The 16,025-nt window shown below is 37.5% G+C and overlaps 1 protein-coding gene across 5 annotated transcripts in view; it reads right to left on the reverse strand.

Moving 5' to 3' along the window:
- Positions 1-15,814, reverse strand: part of tcf12 (transcription factor 12) — an 84,444-nt gene extending 68,630 nt beyond the window's left edge. For 2 of the 5 annotated variants that reach the window (XM_039610861.1, XM_031758047.2), the window contains exons 1-4: positions 15,634-15,814; positions 14,756-14,844; positions 14,451-14,523; positions 3,046-3,137 (exon numbers count right to left, since the gene is read on the reverse strand). In XM_039610861.1, the coding sequence (XP_039466795.1) occupies positions 3,046-3,137; positions 14,451-14,523; positions 14,756-14,827 (237 nt within the window). In that variant the 5' untranslated portion in view covers positions 14,828-14,844; positions 15,634-15,814. The remainder of the gene's footprint in view (positions 1-3,045; positions 3,138-14,450; positions 14,524-14,755; positions 14,845-15,633) is intronic. The other 3 variants (XM_031758051.2, XM_039610854.1, XM_031758050.2) reach the window with 2 other exon arrangements.
- Positions 15,815-16,025: the final 211 nt, after the last annotated feature.

The following is a 16,025-nucleotide window of genomic DNA, read 5'->3' on the forward strand; positions in this document are numbered from 1 at the left end:
TGCAATGGGGACTCAACTCAACTGGTTGACAACTGGTTGAAAGGTTATATTCTCTATTCTATATGAGGTTCTAACGGGACCAGAAGTGGTTAATAATTGAATCTCTTTTTAATGTGAATTTCTGGGAATATAGACAGCAAAGATTTGCAACAGCAGGCAACAGTCTTGTCAAGTCTTGATGTACCAAAATCAATGAAAGACACCAACAGACACCTCTTGTCCCTCACCATTTGTTTATACACCACACCACTCTGTATTTAATCATTAGTTGTTCTTAATCTCTGGCTCTCTTCCACAGTGTGTCTTTTGTTCTATTTCCCTGCCCTCACGCCCAAACGGTTGAAGCAGATGACTGCCCCTCCCTGAGCCTGGTTCTTCTGGAGGTTTCTTCCTGTTAAACAGGAGTTTTTCCTTCCCACTGTCGCCAAGTGCTTGGTCTGAGGGGGTCGTCTGATGGTTGGGGTTTTCTCTGTATCATTGTAGGGCCACTGTTGTTGTAATTTAGTGCTATATAAAACTTAATTGAAACGGTCGCAGACCAGGTCTTTGTCTCAGTGCAATCATATCAAAAGTAATGAGATTGAAGTCCATTGCACATGTTCAAAATCATTTTTGTCAATGTATGCAGTGTAAACAGTATCAACTGCAAGAGATTAACTGTACATACTGTATGCTGACTTCCCTATATGGAACTTCAGCTATGTTTAATATGAGATATTATTCTTTCAGCTGACGCCATTAGGGGTCGCCACAGCAGATCATCTGCCTCCACATCATCCTATTCCTAGCATCCTCATCTGTCACACCAACCCTCTGCATGTCCTCTTTCACTACAGTCATGAACATCCTCTGCGGTCTTCTTCTTTTCTTCTTTTCATATTCAGGACCCTTTGCCCAATATATCCACTATCCCTCCTCTGCACATGCCCGTAACATCTCAACCTTGACTCTCTAACTTTGTCTCCAAACCTATGACATATGATTTATGAAACACAGAAGAAAGCTACCAGGAAACCAAAGGAATATTTACAAACCTAATAAATTCTCTGCACCGATGATGTATTTATTATTTTCTTTAGTCTTTGGTTTTGTGAAAATTCTTGTTCTTTGTGTTCAATTCAGTTCTTTCCTTTTATTTATCTATTTTATGGCCATAAATAAGAATAATTTTAAAAAAAAACATTTTTTAAATATGCAGCTTTTCTTTAAATCTAATTCGGTCACCTTTCAGATGATCAACAATGTTTGTGAGCAGACATCAAAACTATGTGAACTGTAAAAACAAAAATCTCAAAATGTATTATTCATTGAAAAACCTGAAACCGTCTGGACAGATTACTATTGAGGTTTACAAGAAATGCCGCTTCTTTCCTAAACCAGCATATGTGGGATATAATATTCTATAGGGTATATAAATCAAATCTGTAAGGTGCATACGCAGCTGTGTGTGAGTGTTGACATGCACGCCTTATGGAGGTGCAAACAGCTGTCTGCTGGCTGATGGTGTGCCTTGTAATGTCAGAATCACTCATTTATATGCACCTGGAGCAAAGATATCTCAAGCGTCTCAGTCTTATAATTCAAATCAAGCTGCCTATGTTACCATAGCCTGTAGATGTTCATTCGGGAAGGGCACAGAGAAATAAACAAGGTAACGCAGCTCGAGTGGCTCTGACATTTAACTGAATTCTAATAGAAAGTGACAGGAGATTGACATTAAATGAAATTCATACAGGGCATCTAGAACAACCAATGTGTGAGGGACAAACAAACAGGGAGAGCTGTTCACACTTGCTCACACAAACAGTGAGATGTTCTCACTTAAACAAAGAGATACAGTTTCACATGGAAATGAACATGCACACATCTTGTTCATTATTTTACAAATGAACTGCACTTGAGAATATTTTGAAGATACGCTTTACAGTGGATTAGGTAATCACAAATAAAGCTACATGACTATCAAATTTTTAATTCCATGACATATCATGTTAATTTACACTCCTTAAAGGGACAAATTTAAGCAAATTTCTCATTTCTACACAGGTCTGAGATCATAGGCTAAATTGTATAATAAAATAATATAAGTACTGAACCAACTGTGCATTGTTTTCTGTAAATATCTTCGAAAATACAGCCATAAATAAGTTGATACTTTAATTTTTGCTGATATAAGACAGAGACAGGTCCACCATTTACCATGATTTAAAAAAGGACTAACATTAAACATTTACATTTACAGACAGGCTGATTGGCCTGTGGAGATGACCACAAACCATATTTCCCTCCAGTACTGCTTCACTCTATTGTCTTGTTTTCATGGAGAATAAAGTTTTTAAATGTACGACAAAAGCCACCTGCTTATTCTGAAGCTCAGTTTTCTGACTGAATTAGTTGATCAACAGATAAAAACCTCCCAACTATTTTGGTGACAGATTAACCGTTGGAGTTTTACATTCTCAAATTAGATGATTTTGCCTGTATTTCTCTGTTTTATATGATTTAAAAGTGAATATATTTTGTTCATTTAACCAATAAATGGAGAAACATAAACCCACATTTAACTTAACGTGCTGATATTTTCACTACTCTCAGTATTGATGTTAGACACTCAAACTGCTGATTTAGTTTTGAAAAACAGTGAAGTGATATGTTTTTTTAATGTTTCATTTATATCTTTAATTTAGTCATCCTTTTTCTGACAGCGATTTAATTATTTTATCAATCCCTTTATCAAGGTCATATTTTTTTATTGAAAAAGACCTTGCCTTTCATTGTGGAAATGAATAACGAGCACCATTCAAATATAGCCTCTACTGAAATATTTTTAAAACTAAAGAGAACCTCAAGAATAACACCAGATTCCAGTGTTTTCTAAGTGGTTATCCATCGGCCCTGAAAACCTTTGCTGGTCCCGTCTGTCAGACATCATAGGTCCCACAGCAAGAATGATTCTGGGTTAAGGTCTTTGTTATAGTAAGTGTTAAACGATGTGCTGCAGAGCAGAAAGGTCACTCAGGAGCATTATCGTGTGGGTCATCTTACCCGTGAGGACTCATAAGAAGGACTGGACTCATAGGAAGGACTGGACTCGCCACCTGGGGTCCAAGATGCTTGGGTGGTCCGCTCATCCATACCTGTCAGAAACAGAGAGCACAACTCAGTCAGAAAGTCACGATTACCCTCACAGTTCAGTGTACCCGTGTCTTCACTCAAACAACACCGGTTTATTTAGTGTCCCTGTGGTTGTGTTTAACACGACATCATCTGTTTATAACTTCCTGTATATAATGACTCGTGTGTTTATATTTGCTTTTGTAATAGCTGCCATAGCTAGAACAGTGGAAACGTGTGGAAAATATATGATTCTTTTTTTAACATTAAAGGCTTTGATTTCTTTCAAATTTGCTGGCAAATTTTTTCATAATTGCAAATCTGTTTTTGAAAATTTCCAGACAATTCAAATATTTCACATCTATAAACCAGATGTTTGATTGGATATACTTTTAAGCAACAGCATGGCTAACACAAAGATTTAGACTATGATAACTTCATTTAAAGTTGTTATTATTTGTTATTACCATTTGAATTTAAATTGGCACAACCAAAGCAAAACACATAATTTACTCAAGCATAACTTAAGATCTTAAGATAAATGTTTTAGTTTTAACAAAATTTATTTTGTAAGTAGTAAAAGACAGGCACGAGAACAGTCTATATAAATCTGTGTTTGTTCAATTTGTATTTCTAATTCTTTATCGTTATTGGAAGTCTTATTGGAATCCATAATGAATCAGATTACATTAGAATATGTTTTACAGATAAAGGAAAGAGTTCACGTGTGACCTAATAATATATCCAAATAATCTTACTATAACAAATTAAATTTCTGTGTCTTTTTCTCCTGTGAATTCCTTCTAAAAGATTGGGACTTAATGAACCAAATTTGGGACATAGGTACATCACACAGATATAACTTTTATCCATGTCACATGATGCTATCAAGCTGCCTGGCAACCACCTACCAGGACTAAAATGACCCATGTTCACTGTTCATGCACTTACAACACCTTATAAAAGCAGTATAATTTTCATTTCACAACAATAATATCGTATTTAGCAAATATCGAATGTAACCATTTTTCACATTTTCAAATTACGATGTTTAAATCATTAACAACATACAGTATATCATCTGACAATTAAATACATTATGGTATATATACAATATATAATATAGTATGACTCCTATATTTACCTATTTATTTGTCTAAACAAATCCGCAACCCATATTTTTAAAATTTTCTCAACGTGATTAAGTTTACCAGTTTGCTAACAGCACAAACAGAACAACAATACAGTAGCATGGACATATAAATGTCCCCAGTCTGTGATTCATTTTAATCGATAAATTAGCTTTTGCCCCATAAAGGTAAAAAAAAGAAAATAACTAATAATAATAATAACAATAATAATAATAATACTAATAATGATAAATGCACTTCCCTTTTATTCTGGCTTTTCCAGCTTAAAATGTTTCCTGTGATTTTTTTTTCTTTTTTAATTTTTATTGTAAAAGAAATATATCTGAGTTTTGGGTGGTTGGCTGAACAAAACAAGATATTTGCATATGCTGTTCATTTTCTAATATACAACTCAGGAAAAACATTTGGAGGAAAATAATTCACAGATTTACTGATGACAGTAATTACTGAAATTAGTTCTGAGTTGCAACACTTAATGGCCGCCAAAAAACATCTTCAGCCAGCAGCTTTGCATATAACAATAACCACAAATGAGCAAAAAAAGAGAAAAAGAAAAAAACTTAATAACCTGGGTGGGTCACATAAACAGACTCTTGTCTTGCTTACAAGTTGGAAATGCTATTTAATTACAGGTGCAAGCCTTTGGTCTGATTAACACCCAGACTGCCATGACAGCAGTGTGATTTTTACAACAAAACAAAAAGAAAAGTGACTAACTGATATTTTTAAATGTGACACAAATATATTTTTCCTTCAAATTCTCCTCATGTACCACAAAGCAACCAGAAACTTGGTAATCCGATGTATGGCAGGCTAAACAGCTGAGCACTGAAACGTGATAAAACTCATTTTCTAAATTAAAGAAAACCTGAATGTTTCGAAACTCAAACTGATAAACAAATAAAATCAATAATGCCAACCAATCTGCAAAGCTAGAGCATCTGGCACAGCTTGAAAAACACAATATCTGATTTTTACAATCTAATTTATGTGATATAGTCAGTAACAAATATTTGATGCCTGGATTGAACATTATTGTGCTCCTGTAATAGCCAAAGTCACCACAAAGAAAACATAACTGCAACGCGGGTAAAGCATCAATATTCTCGAAGTTATTGATTGTCCCTGTTGTAATAATATCTGTCCCAGTAAAATGCAATCCCATTTGTTCATTTCCAACTTCAAATAAAGAATATCAGATTTTATAAATATTGGGTATGCTCAGAAAAAATAATAATACAACAAACAAAAAAAAACTTCTTTTTTTTTTTACACTTTAACAGGTTTGACAATTTAACAGATGATATGCAGCAAAGTTGGTCTAATAATCAAAAACGCAGAATTTTTCCAAGTGAAACTAACAACTTCAATAAAAAGTAAAAAGCAAAAGTTAATTATGCACAGTTAAAAACAAACCTATAATCACTGATCAAAACGTGTTTGGTGGTGGTCCTCTGATTCACCAACATCTAAATACAGCTCTGCAGCCCTACATATAATGTTCAGTTTCACCTAATGAGGTTCAGTGCAGCTTACCAGGAACTTTTTATGCGTCACTAAAGCCAATAATCACAAACAAAGCCCTTTGGTGTTACCGAAAATGGATGAGGATGTGGAACGATGATTACGAGATACGGAAAAAAATACCCAATCTGAAATGATACTGCACTTAGATTTTTTTTTTTTTTTTTAATTTTTAGTGTCATTACTCCAATTTCACCCTCCATTCTGCCAAGAACTTCTTAGTCAGAAACTTGTTTGTCTAATTATACATTTAACCAGAAAGTCAGTGACATTTCTGTAACCAGAAATCACGCACCAGTGAGCAGCACAACAGATAAGTTTCATCCTGACAGACATGGTGCTTTGCTGCAGTAGATTCATTTCCTCTTCTTCGGTGGACAAACTATAAAGTTAATTTGTGTCGCTTTTGTGATTTGTCAGTTTTGTCATCCACATTTAAGGCCGTGATATTCGTGTTACTAATTGAACTACTAGTGTTGGTAGTGTGATGACACGATGGTGACATGCTGTCGCCCAGCTGAGGCCTTTTACACTCTGAATGTAACAATGGTCAGTGTTTGCAGTCTGGGCCACTGGTTGTCATCTTGTCTGATTACCATCTCCAAAAGGGCTCTAGGGTCCCCTCTCTTCTCGGTGCACAGACAGCCACCACAATTAGATTACTCACTGATACAAGAGGATAAAGGAAACACACAAATACACTGGCTGTAATGTAAGCATAATGAAACATGGAGAATCGGTGCTATCCCACCAGTAGTACTTAGTGCCATGGATCATTATAAAATACTCCAAATAATATTCTTCTGTACACAAATTCATAAAACCAAGTGCAGTGTACTAAAGAAGCACCAAAAACTATCATCCACCTCTGGGCCTTTTTAGCCCCTTAAGCTCACCGGACACTTCCACACAGTCCGACCAATTACCTTCCTGCCTTAAGTTCACATTCAGCATTTTTTTAAGGAATATTTGGTCTCTGAGTGCTTCTCAGGGTGTTTTCCACTATGTTAGACTAGAAGTTCTTTACACTGATAGAAAGGGGAGTTTAACTGGTCCACCCGACTTGAGATCAAAGTGGGCTGTATGTGGCCCGCAGTGTCCAATGACTTTGACGTCCCTGCATTAGACTGAGCTCAATTTCTTGCTGTTCTATGACTTTAAGACTGCTCCACCTCATCCGATTTTTGTTCTCCAGCTTAACTGACTAGCAAATTTGTAGGAACATCCCTAATATTCAGTATGTAGTGCATCAAACCATTATCAACAACATGTTTTGAGTAGAAACGCATGGTGAAAAAGCGAGCAGTGTGGTTGTAGTGGTTGTGGTTGTAATAACATGCTGACTCCTCCTTTCTTACCATCTCTATGGCATCATTCATGAACAGCTTGCACCAAACCTAGATTCAGTTAAAAGCCATCCAACAAAATTACTTGTGCACTTTTTGTACAAATGAAAAGATTTGAGCATCAAGTTCAATATTACTGATGCAAGAAAATCCAACAAGGCTGTGAAAGTGTCTGCTCAGCAAACTGCAGGGAAAAAATAGCCAAGCATTACAGTTTGTATTTACAATTTCACTACTAGTGACACTTGCTGAGATAGGAATCTATATCATCTTACTCACTTGAAGACTGAATACTTTCCATCACTCGAAAACAGTTGGCAGCACAACCACACGCCAAATGTTATGCATTTATTTTACAAAAAAGAGCATTTGGTCCTGGTAGTATTTGAAATACACTATCTGACTGGATAGCATAATACATGAGGCCCAGAATACATAAATACATAAATACATAATACATAAATTGCTCCTATGGGCAAAGACAGGGACACATTTTGTATACAGTGGTCCTCGCTATAACGTGTTTTACACATATATATATATATATATATATATATATATATATACACACACATATATATATATATACACACATATATATATATACACACATACATATATATATATACACACACATATATATATATATACACATATATATATATATATATATATATATATATATATATATATATATATATATATATGTACGTGTGTGTGTGTGTGTGTGTGTGTGTGTGTGTGTGTGTGTGTGTGTGTGTGTGTTACCAGTCATTTGAGAAACCTGAAGAGCTGTATAATAAGTTTGAAACTGTTATGCATATACTTTCTCATACATTCTCATATCGGGTTCTCAGTTTTGGACCTTTGGGCTATATCTATCTCCATGTGTGCATCATGGCGCTACATGAAAAGCGTTGGTAGAGGAACTGAAAAAAAATCTAAATAAAGATGGAAAAAGGCTGCAGTAAAACTGATGGCCAACTAATAATGAGTTGCAGCTACTATATGGAAGTACAGAACTGTACTAAACTGCAGGATTACAATTTGCAAAAGAACATGAAAAGAAGCTTGATGAATACTGGGTGTATAATCTTTGTCTACATGAGGCCAACATAAATCTGTTTGACTCAGATGAGGTGTGTGGCATGAAAGTGGCCCAGACGACCACAGTAAATGATATGCAAACAGTAACACACAAAAAGGAGTGTGATGACTTGTGGTCTCTGTATTTGTTGACTTGTATTTTATTTTTTGTACAGGTTTGTAATAAAATCTTCTATATAACAAAACACTAGCTAGAAACATTACTTCCTGTCTCCAGACACCAGTTACTAGAGACTAGAGGAATCTCCCATAACTGCCCAAAGGCGGGACAGACAAGATTCTGAAGAAGATCTGGCCAGGTACACTCAAAAAACCAGAGCAACACAAACATATCTCGAGCATATCTTCAGATATTGGTGCAACACTATCATCCCACTATCCCAGTAATAAAAAGGTCGACTAACACTCATTATGCTTCTACCATGGGGCTTTTAATGCAGTAAATTAGGGCTGTGGATCATTTGATAATCAGATCCATTTTCCAAAGGGATGTATTCACTTCTGGCAAATAGTACAGCATGATATAGTTTCCATGTCTGTTAGAGTAATGCTAGGGTTCACGCAGGTCCTAGTGACGTAAATTTCTACATCGCAAAGATGATGAGTGTGAGGCTCCTTGCAGACGTCCACATGCCTGCCAATTTTTTTGTGACCACACAGACTTGTCCATGAAGACACTACTCCACGATACACAAGTACACATGGGCCCCTCAGGGAGAAGGTTTTTGGGCTTGATGTCTAATTAACGGTTTCTTGTATAAATGATCTTAGAGCAGCACAGTCAAAACTATGACTGTGCCAAATGTTTTCACGCAAATGACAATAATGTGAAATAGCAACTGCAATCAGACAAATCAAACTGATTCCAACAGGGATACACAGGGTTAACATCAATCCTCCATTATTCCATATAAGCTACACTTACACCACACCTTTTTATTTACCACAATCTTTTGCACTAGCTACAAACACTGGCTACAAAACAAACATGTCCATGATTACAGATAGAAACAGTGAATTTCACAGAGAACCTTTGGTGCATAATAACAAAGTACAAAGAAAAAAAAAAACATTCACTAAAAAAAAATAATCCACAATCGCCACTACGTCCACAGCCACTGTTTTCTATAGCTTTAAACGGTTTTAACACAAATGAAGGCCAGACATGTTTAAAAAAATGGGTTTACTAATATTGACTCAAGCAGTTCAAAAACCCTACAAACACGCTGTTTCCTGACATAATCGACAATCTCAAACTCCATATTTCAACAAATTTAAATTAAGACCTGTTAGCCCAAAATTTTAGGGATGCATCTAATTGGGACAGAAATGTTGATAATATGAGGTGCGATCAAGAAGTGTCACCTGTGTGCCGGCGCAAGATAGCACAAAGACATGAAGCACAGTTCAGGCTGTTTGCTTTGAATTAATTATCATTAATTTATTATTCTTGACTATCAAGAAAAACAAACGGCACACTCGTGGATGTGCTCCTGAACTCACTTGCCACTTTTGTTCATTGACACTGACAATTCTTTAACTGAAACATGCTCATTTGTAGATGGACACACAGGTTTCATCACCAGTGACGATCCTCCACAGTTTGAAAGAGAAGTTTAGGATTGTTCTCTGCACAAGTTCAAGGGTGTGTGCAGAAATCACAGAGCACACAGTGCAAGTGTTCATAGCGGGACATGCAGGAAGGAAAAATAAAAGTGGGGCTGAAAATGGTCAAGAGATGCACGTGAAGATAATCTTAAAGGGAGAGATTGGGTAAACTCAAATCAGATACGGTTTTTGATTTTCATGATCTGGTTTCTAGAACATTTTGATTACACCTCATAACATTCTCCCTTTCTTGCAGGGAAAGATTACTTTTCTCTAGAACTTCTGCTCTACATCACACTGTCCTGATTCATTTGGCCAGAAAAATATTAACCACTGCAAATGTCTTATTTGGCATCTATATTAGATATGAGAGGAGCTGGAGCTTATTCATAAGGTGCAAGTCTGTCTGTCACAGGGCCAACACAAAAAGACAGACAAGCTTTCACACTCATATTCACACAAACAGCCAATTCAGAATCACCACTTCACCCAACACACGTCTTTGGGCTGCGGGAGAAAGCCAGGGTACATGAAATGAACTCACACAGGCACAGGGAGGACAGGGAGACTTGAGCCGGCCGGTGAATTCAAACCTAGAAGCCTTCCTGCGAGGTGACACTACCCTGCAGGGTATCGTTCCTTCATACGGTTGAAAAATTTTAACCGGCATATGCTTACATCCTGCATGTATCTTCTCTGTAATGCATTTCTAAATCGTTGAAACCCATCTTGACTTTACAGGCAAGAGTATTTATTTTTGTTAGGTGACATCAATCTGATAATTAATAACCAAGTCTGATGCACACAAAACTGACCTCAAAGTGAGGCAGCAGCAGTGACGCTCTCTTTGTAGCTACGACTGGCAATGAGACATTTAATTTTGGGATCCGTCTGACTGACAAACCAACCTACAACAGCTGCTGGTCACAGTCAACAAATGTACCACTACATACCCACTAAATGAAAATTACCCATTTCACAGCAGCCCCACTCCACTGAAGAGTCAATGGCCTCATCAGATTTGCATCATCAACACAGCTGGAGGAGAGAAATGATGAATCTCCGTTAGAGCCACTTTGGCTATTTTTTCCAATCCATCTTTCTCTGACACACTTTTGAAGGGTCCTGCATGTCCCACTCTGCCTCAATTATCTGGCTATGCCCAGCTGAGATGCAATAATCCAAACCCTCATTCCCTGCAATTTCCACACTCATGACTGCACACTCACTTGCCTTAAGTTCACAATCACTTATGTAGGTGCTTCTTCCCCTACCTTGAGGATCAGAGAGACATGAGCTCTGGCTGTAGGCTAAAGGGAGGAGGGATTTACCCGCTATAGGTGTCAGTGCTGGAATATTTAAATTAGAACGTATACATGCATACATATGCAAACTAAATTTAGCCTCCTAAAATTACAATCCACAAAGTTGTGCGGGTGCTTGTTTGTTGGAAAAAAGTGGTATAGCTCATATGAGCAGTTTTTGCTACGAAAACACAAAATACTAAAGCAGCCAATTAATTCCCTCTCGCTATTTAGATGTAAGACACTTTTAGTGGCTCATCTTCTCCATGATACTGCAGCGTGATATAGTTTCAGTAGTGAATTCTGCTGAAGTTCCACAGGAAATATTTAAGATGTGACTAAACAAAATACCAAAAATTCAGAAATTTGAAACTAAAAAACAGAAAAGCTAAAAAGCTATGAAAAGCTTTCCAGAGTGCGTCTCTTATAGCAAAATATATCCTGTGACACCAACCCATAAATGCGTGTAGAAATATCATGTAACTCAAAAACACTTGAGTGTAATCTCTCCGTCCTACATCTAATTATTTATCAATCAAGTTATATATCTATATAGATATATAATTTTTTTAAAACACAGTGGATCATTCCATCTCAATTCATCCAATTAAAATAAACCACCTTGACATATTTTGAGTATAATATTAACAGAAAGATGCTCTTTCTAAAATAGTTAATTTAGATTTAGTATATGGTGTCATACCTCAGAAATATCACAGTGAAGTTGATGAAAATGTGGTTTTTTTCTGCATATTCTAGCTTTAATTTCTGTGAAACCACTCATCTCATTTTGACTGTTTTAAAGAACTTTATATGGCTTGTATACGAGAAATATAAGTCTCCTACCTGCAAAGTTATGGTTTCCCCAATTCTGCTATCAGAGATCAGACAAACAAATATATTAAGGACTTCAAGCATCCACTGATCTAAGATAACCTGAGCCACACTCCAGCGAGTCCACATTCACAGAGCCACAGCACCAGCCCTACCTTTATATTGAGAAACCTAATGATAGTAGGGACTTGATTTGTTTTGCATAATTCCTTTTAAGAAGTTTATCTGTCCCCTGGATTTTTATTTCTTTTTCAGGCGAATCTGAGATGCAGTCAGGTGTAATGAATTTGAAGAACTGACATGGAATTACCCCCATTACAAACTGATATTTTATTTTTAGAAACAAAAACGGTTATTTAACAGCAAACAAAGATGTATTGCATATTAAAGAACAAAAACATTTGAAGTGTTACCATAAAACAATAATTAGAGTTATTATAGTTCCAATTTAAAACTATGTGTGGAAAAACTATTTAATTATCTAACACAAAAAGTAAAACCTAGACTGTAGGGGGGAAAAAAAGAACTGAAACAAAGCTGCCTATTTATAAATCTGTACCTAGATAGAAATAAGCAAAAGGAGCCATTAATGCATGTGTTTAGGATGACGTCAAACTGTAATACCTAATCTGAGCTCTTTAAATCTGCTCTAAACACAGTTCATGTCATAATAATAAAAAAAAATCTGCAGATGTATGTTTCTCACAAAATATTACATTTACAAATTGCAAATAAAATCTACAAAACATCTTGTAATTACACAGTCATGCCCACATAGTTTTTATCATTTTTGTTTTTAACCAACAGCCCAGGTGTATACTTAGTTCAGTTTTGAAGGAAAAACATGGTTACCAGAAGACACACACCGGTGCCAATGAGCTTTGAGCTGTAACTTACAATTCTCCACAGAAAAAGCACCAGGCTGACCACAGTGTATTTAAGAGCACCTTCCTACAATAAACCACAACAGCACATAGTTATGCCTTACAGTGCACTGCATGGACAACACCGATGTTCAGTCATCCTAGTAAAATGCCTGTTTTGCAGATAAATCAACATTAAAGAAACCTGTTTCATTTTTTGTCATCAGCTTGCTGCAGCAATGACAAAACAACTCGGCTGCTGAAAACATCCACAATTAGAGAAACGTTCACTGAGGTTTCCACCTGTGTAATCTGACACAATCAAGTGAAAAAGCTCTGCAATCCATTTCCTGTCTGGCACTCCTGTAACTTGTTTCAAATCTGCTCTGACTTTTCAGGGCACAGATAGTAGTGGTGGCGGCATGCTCAGATTTATTCTTTTTATAAAGGTATACCTAAAACATTGTCACATGAAAACCTTCAAAAATACCGACAACGCTGTTGTCAATGTGAAACTTTGTGTTATTATTACATTAAATGAACATATGCGTGGGAAGCTTACCAGAAAGGTGCGACTATTTGTAAATCCTCAGAGCAATTTCACTAGAATTTCTTGCCATTTGTTTTACTGAAGAGACCACACATACACACACGCTCACACACACACGCACACACACACACACACAGCATCATCGTTACTTGAATGATTAGGTATTATAAAAGTCAGCCCCGCAGTTCATGTGTGACAGCTCTGTTCTTGTGTCTTTGTCATTTCTCCTCAGTGTGTGTCTTTCGTTTCGCAGATAACCGACGACAACGAGGCTTTGTGGATGCACACAAGACATGCTTTCACAACACATAAAGCTCGATTGTTGACTTTCTCTAGTGGCACATCAGACAATAGATGTGCTTCGGATTCATGTCCTGTAGCATTTATAGATATAGGAAGCGATCCAGAAGCAGAAAAGCTTAACTCTAGTTATTACGACCAAACCATCTACTAACCTAACCCAAACAGACCAGAAATTCTTGGAAAACACACTTAAATGTATGCGTATATTTGAGGGGCAATCATCAATATGCTCCTGTAATCTTGCTCAATAAGAAAATGTCACACAATCCCATTAGGGATATTAACAGCATTTTCCTGAAGGAAACCTTACAGCAAATCCTTAACCACAAGCTGACAAAAGAACTGCCTAATTTCTGCATCTGACAATGTGATAAAAAAAATGAATAACACTCACATTAGATCAATAAAACATTTACACCCGTCTGTGTCCTAAACCAAGCTTTGTTCTACATCTTTACTACAGCACTGCACTACAATTCCAGGTGGAGGGCTCATGTTTCAAGCACCAGATGTGAAAAGCACACACACACACAGAGGAGAGAGAAGAATCACATGCAAGGCTGAAAACTAAGACAGTTTTCCTCCAGTCTCCATTTATATAAATAAGTCCAAACAGAACTCAAACAAATCAGAAGCGGGTAAACAACCGATCTTCAAGTGCAGAATTATGAGTCATGCAAGCAGGGATAAAGAGAGACTACGTATCAGAGGGTTTACAGGGACAGGTCTCAGGGACCAGGTCCTACCTGATGCACTGAACTGACTGCTTCCAAGTGTGGTAGGCCTATTTTTCCCTCCGCTTACAGGTGGAGAGAACATCTGAAAGGAGAAACACAGAAATGCATACTTACAATTAGAGCAACTCAGATGTGCAAAAGCAACCATTCACATCATCCAGTGCCATGATACTAGATTAAGGTTAGCCTGTGAAATCATATTACTCAACATACTAACAGGAATTGATCAATGAGTCATTATTAAGCCTATTTAATCATCACACCTCTTGGAGCTGCATGGCAAAGCGTTAAAAAACAAAACAAAAAAAACCTACCGCACTAAAATCCAGCAGGTCACTTAGTTCCTTGTCAGTTCCGAGAGCGGCAATCCGCTGCTGGGGGTTCATCCTGGCGATCTAGAAAGCTGGAGAAGACAAAGTCCATCAGATTACATCTTTGCTGGTTTATTGAGCAGAGGGGACTAGTACCACATGAAATGACTGCCGCGGGAGGTATTTGTTATGGATGAAGAATAAAGACCATCACTGTGAAGTAAAGTTGACTATGGCTTTAACCTTCATGCGGCAAACACGGACAGAGCGGGCGTATAATCACTGGTGAAAGTGTGCAGAAATGTTTCTCTTTACTTGTTTTCTCTCACTGTGCTGATTAAGAGAGATGAAACCGTTAGTAGGAGCGCTCTGAATGGATGGCTCTGCTTGTTAAAGCCAGGACCTGCAGCATCGCGTTAGAGCGCCGACAACGTGTCTCTGTTATCGCTCCGAGACGTTTAAACGACCCTCTGCCCGGGCTGTCACTAACCGTGTTAATGTCAGTGGTCTGTGCGGCTTATTTTCCACGTATAACGATGGTTATCGCCTGCTGTTAGCGGAGGCACCTAACGTCGCTTAGCTAAGCAGCTAACGCTAGCTGCAGTCCCTAGTTCATATGGGTTGAAAATAGCTAGCGAGCTGCAGGCAGCTGCAGCGTTTTTAGTCCGTGTAGACAGCAGTACGGAGAAGACAATGCCCTCCGATAGACCGAAACGTAAATTACAGACTGCTTCAAGACAGGCAACACAGATAAACAAATACTGTAAATGATAATCTCAATTTCCAGCTCCGGAATACAAAACGCAGTGATGGTCTTTCTCAACTCCCAACTTCTTTCACGGGTCCGAAAGCTTTTTGGCAAACTCCTTCTGATATATTACCTGTTTTCCGATTAAAATCCCGACTAGGGTGATCTGGTGAAGAGTCGTTTTCTGAAAAGACGCCTCAAAACAGCGAAATGTGGGTTTAAACAGCAATAACTGGGGGAATATCCTCTATATATATCAGTTACGAGTTTCCCTTAGGCAGACATTTTTTGCTTTGCAAAAGCCTCAGCACCACGATGACATTGGTTACTGTATCCCTCCGCCGAGCTCAGTGACATGATGGTCCCACACAGGGGGAGATGCTGCGGGAGTCAGCGCGAGCTGCTGTCCTGGGTCACGCTGATGCACGACAGGTTTATCTGTGCGTTATTATCACTGACGGCTAATGCGAGAGGTTTTAGCAGACTGTGGAGTAACACTGTTCCTCAAAATGCAGAAATAAGGAC

Source organism: Oreochromis aureus, linkage group 1, assembly GCF_013358895.1.
Source record: "Oreochromis aureus strain Israel breed Guangdong linkage group 1, ZZ_aureus, whole genome shotgun sequence".
In the NCBI taxonomy this organism is placed as follows: Eukaryota; Metazoa; Chordata; class Actinopteri; order Cichliformes; family Cichlidae; genus Oreochromis; species Oreochromis aureus.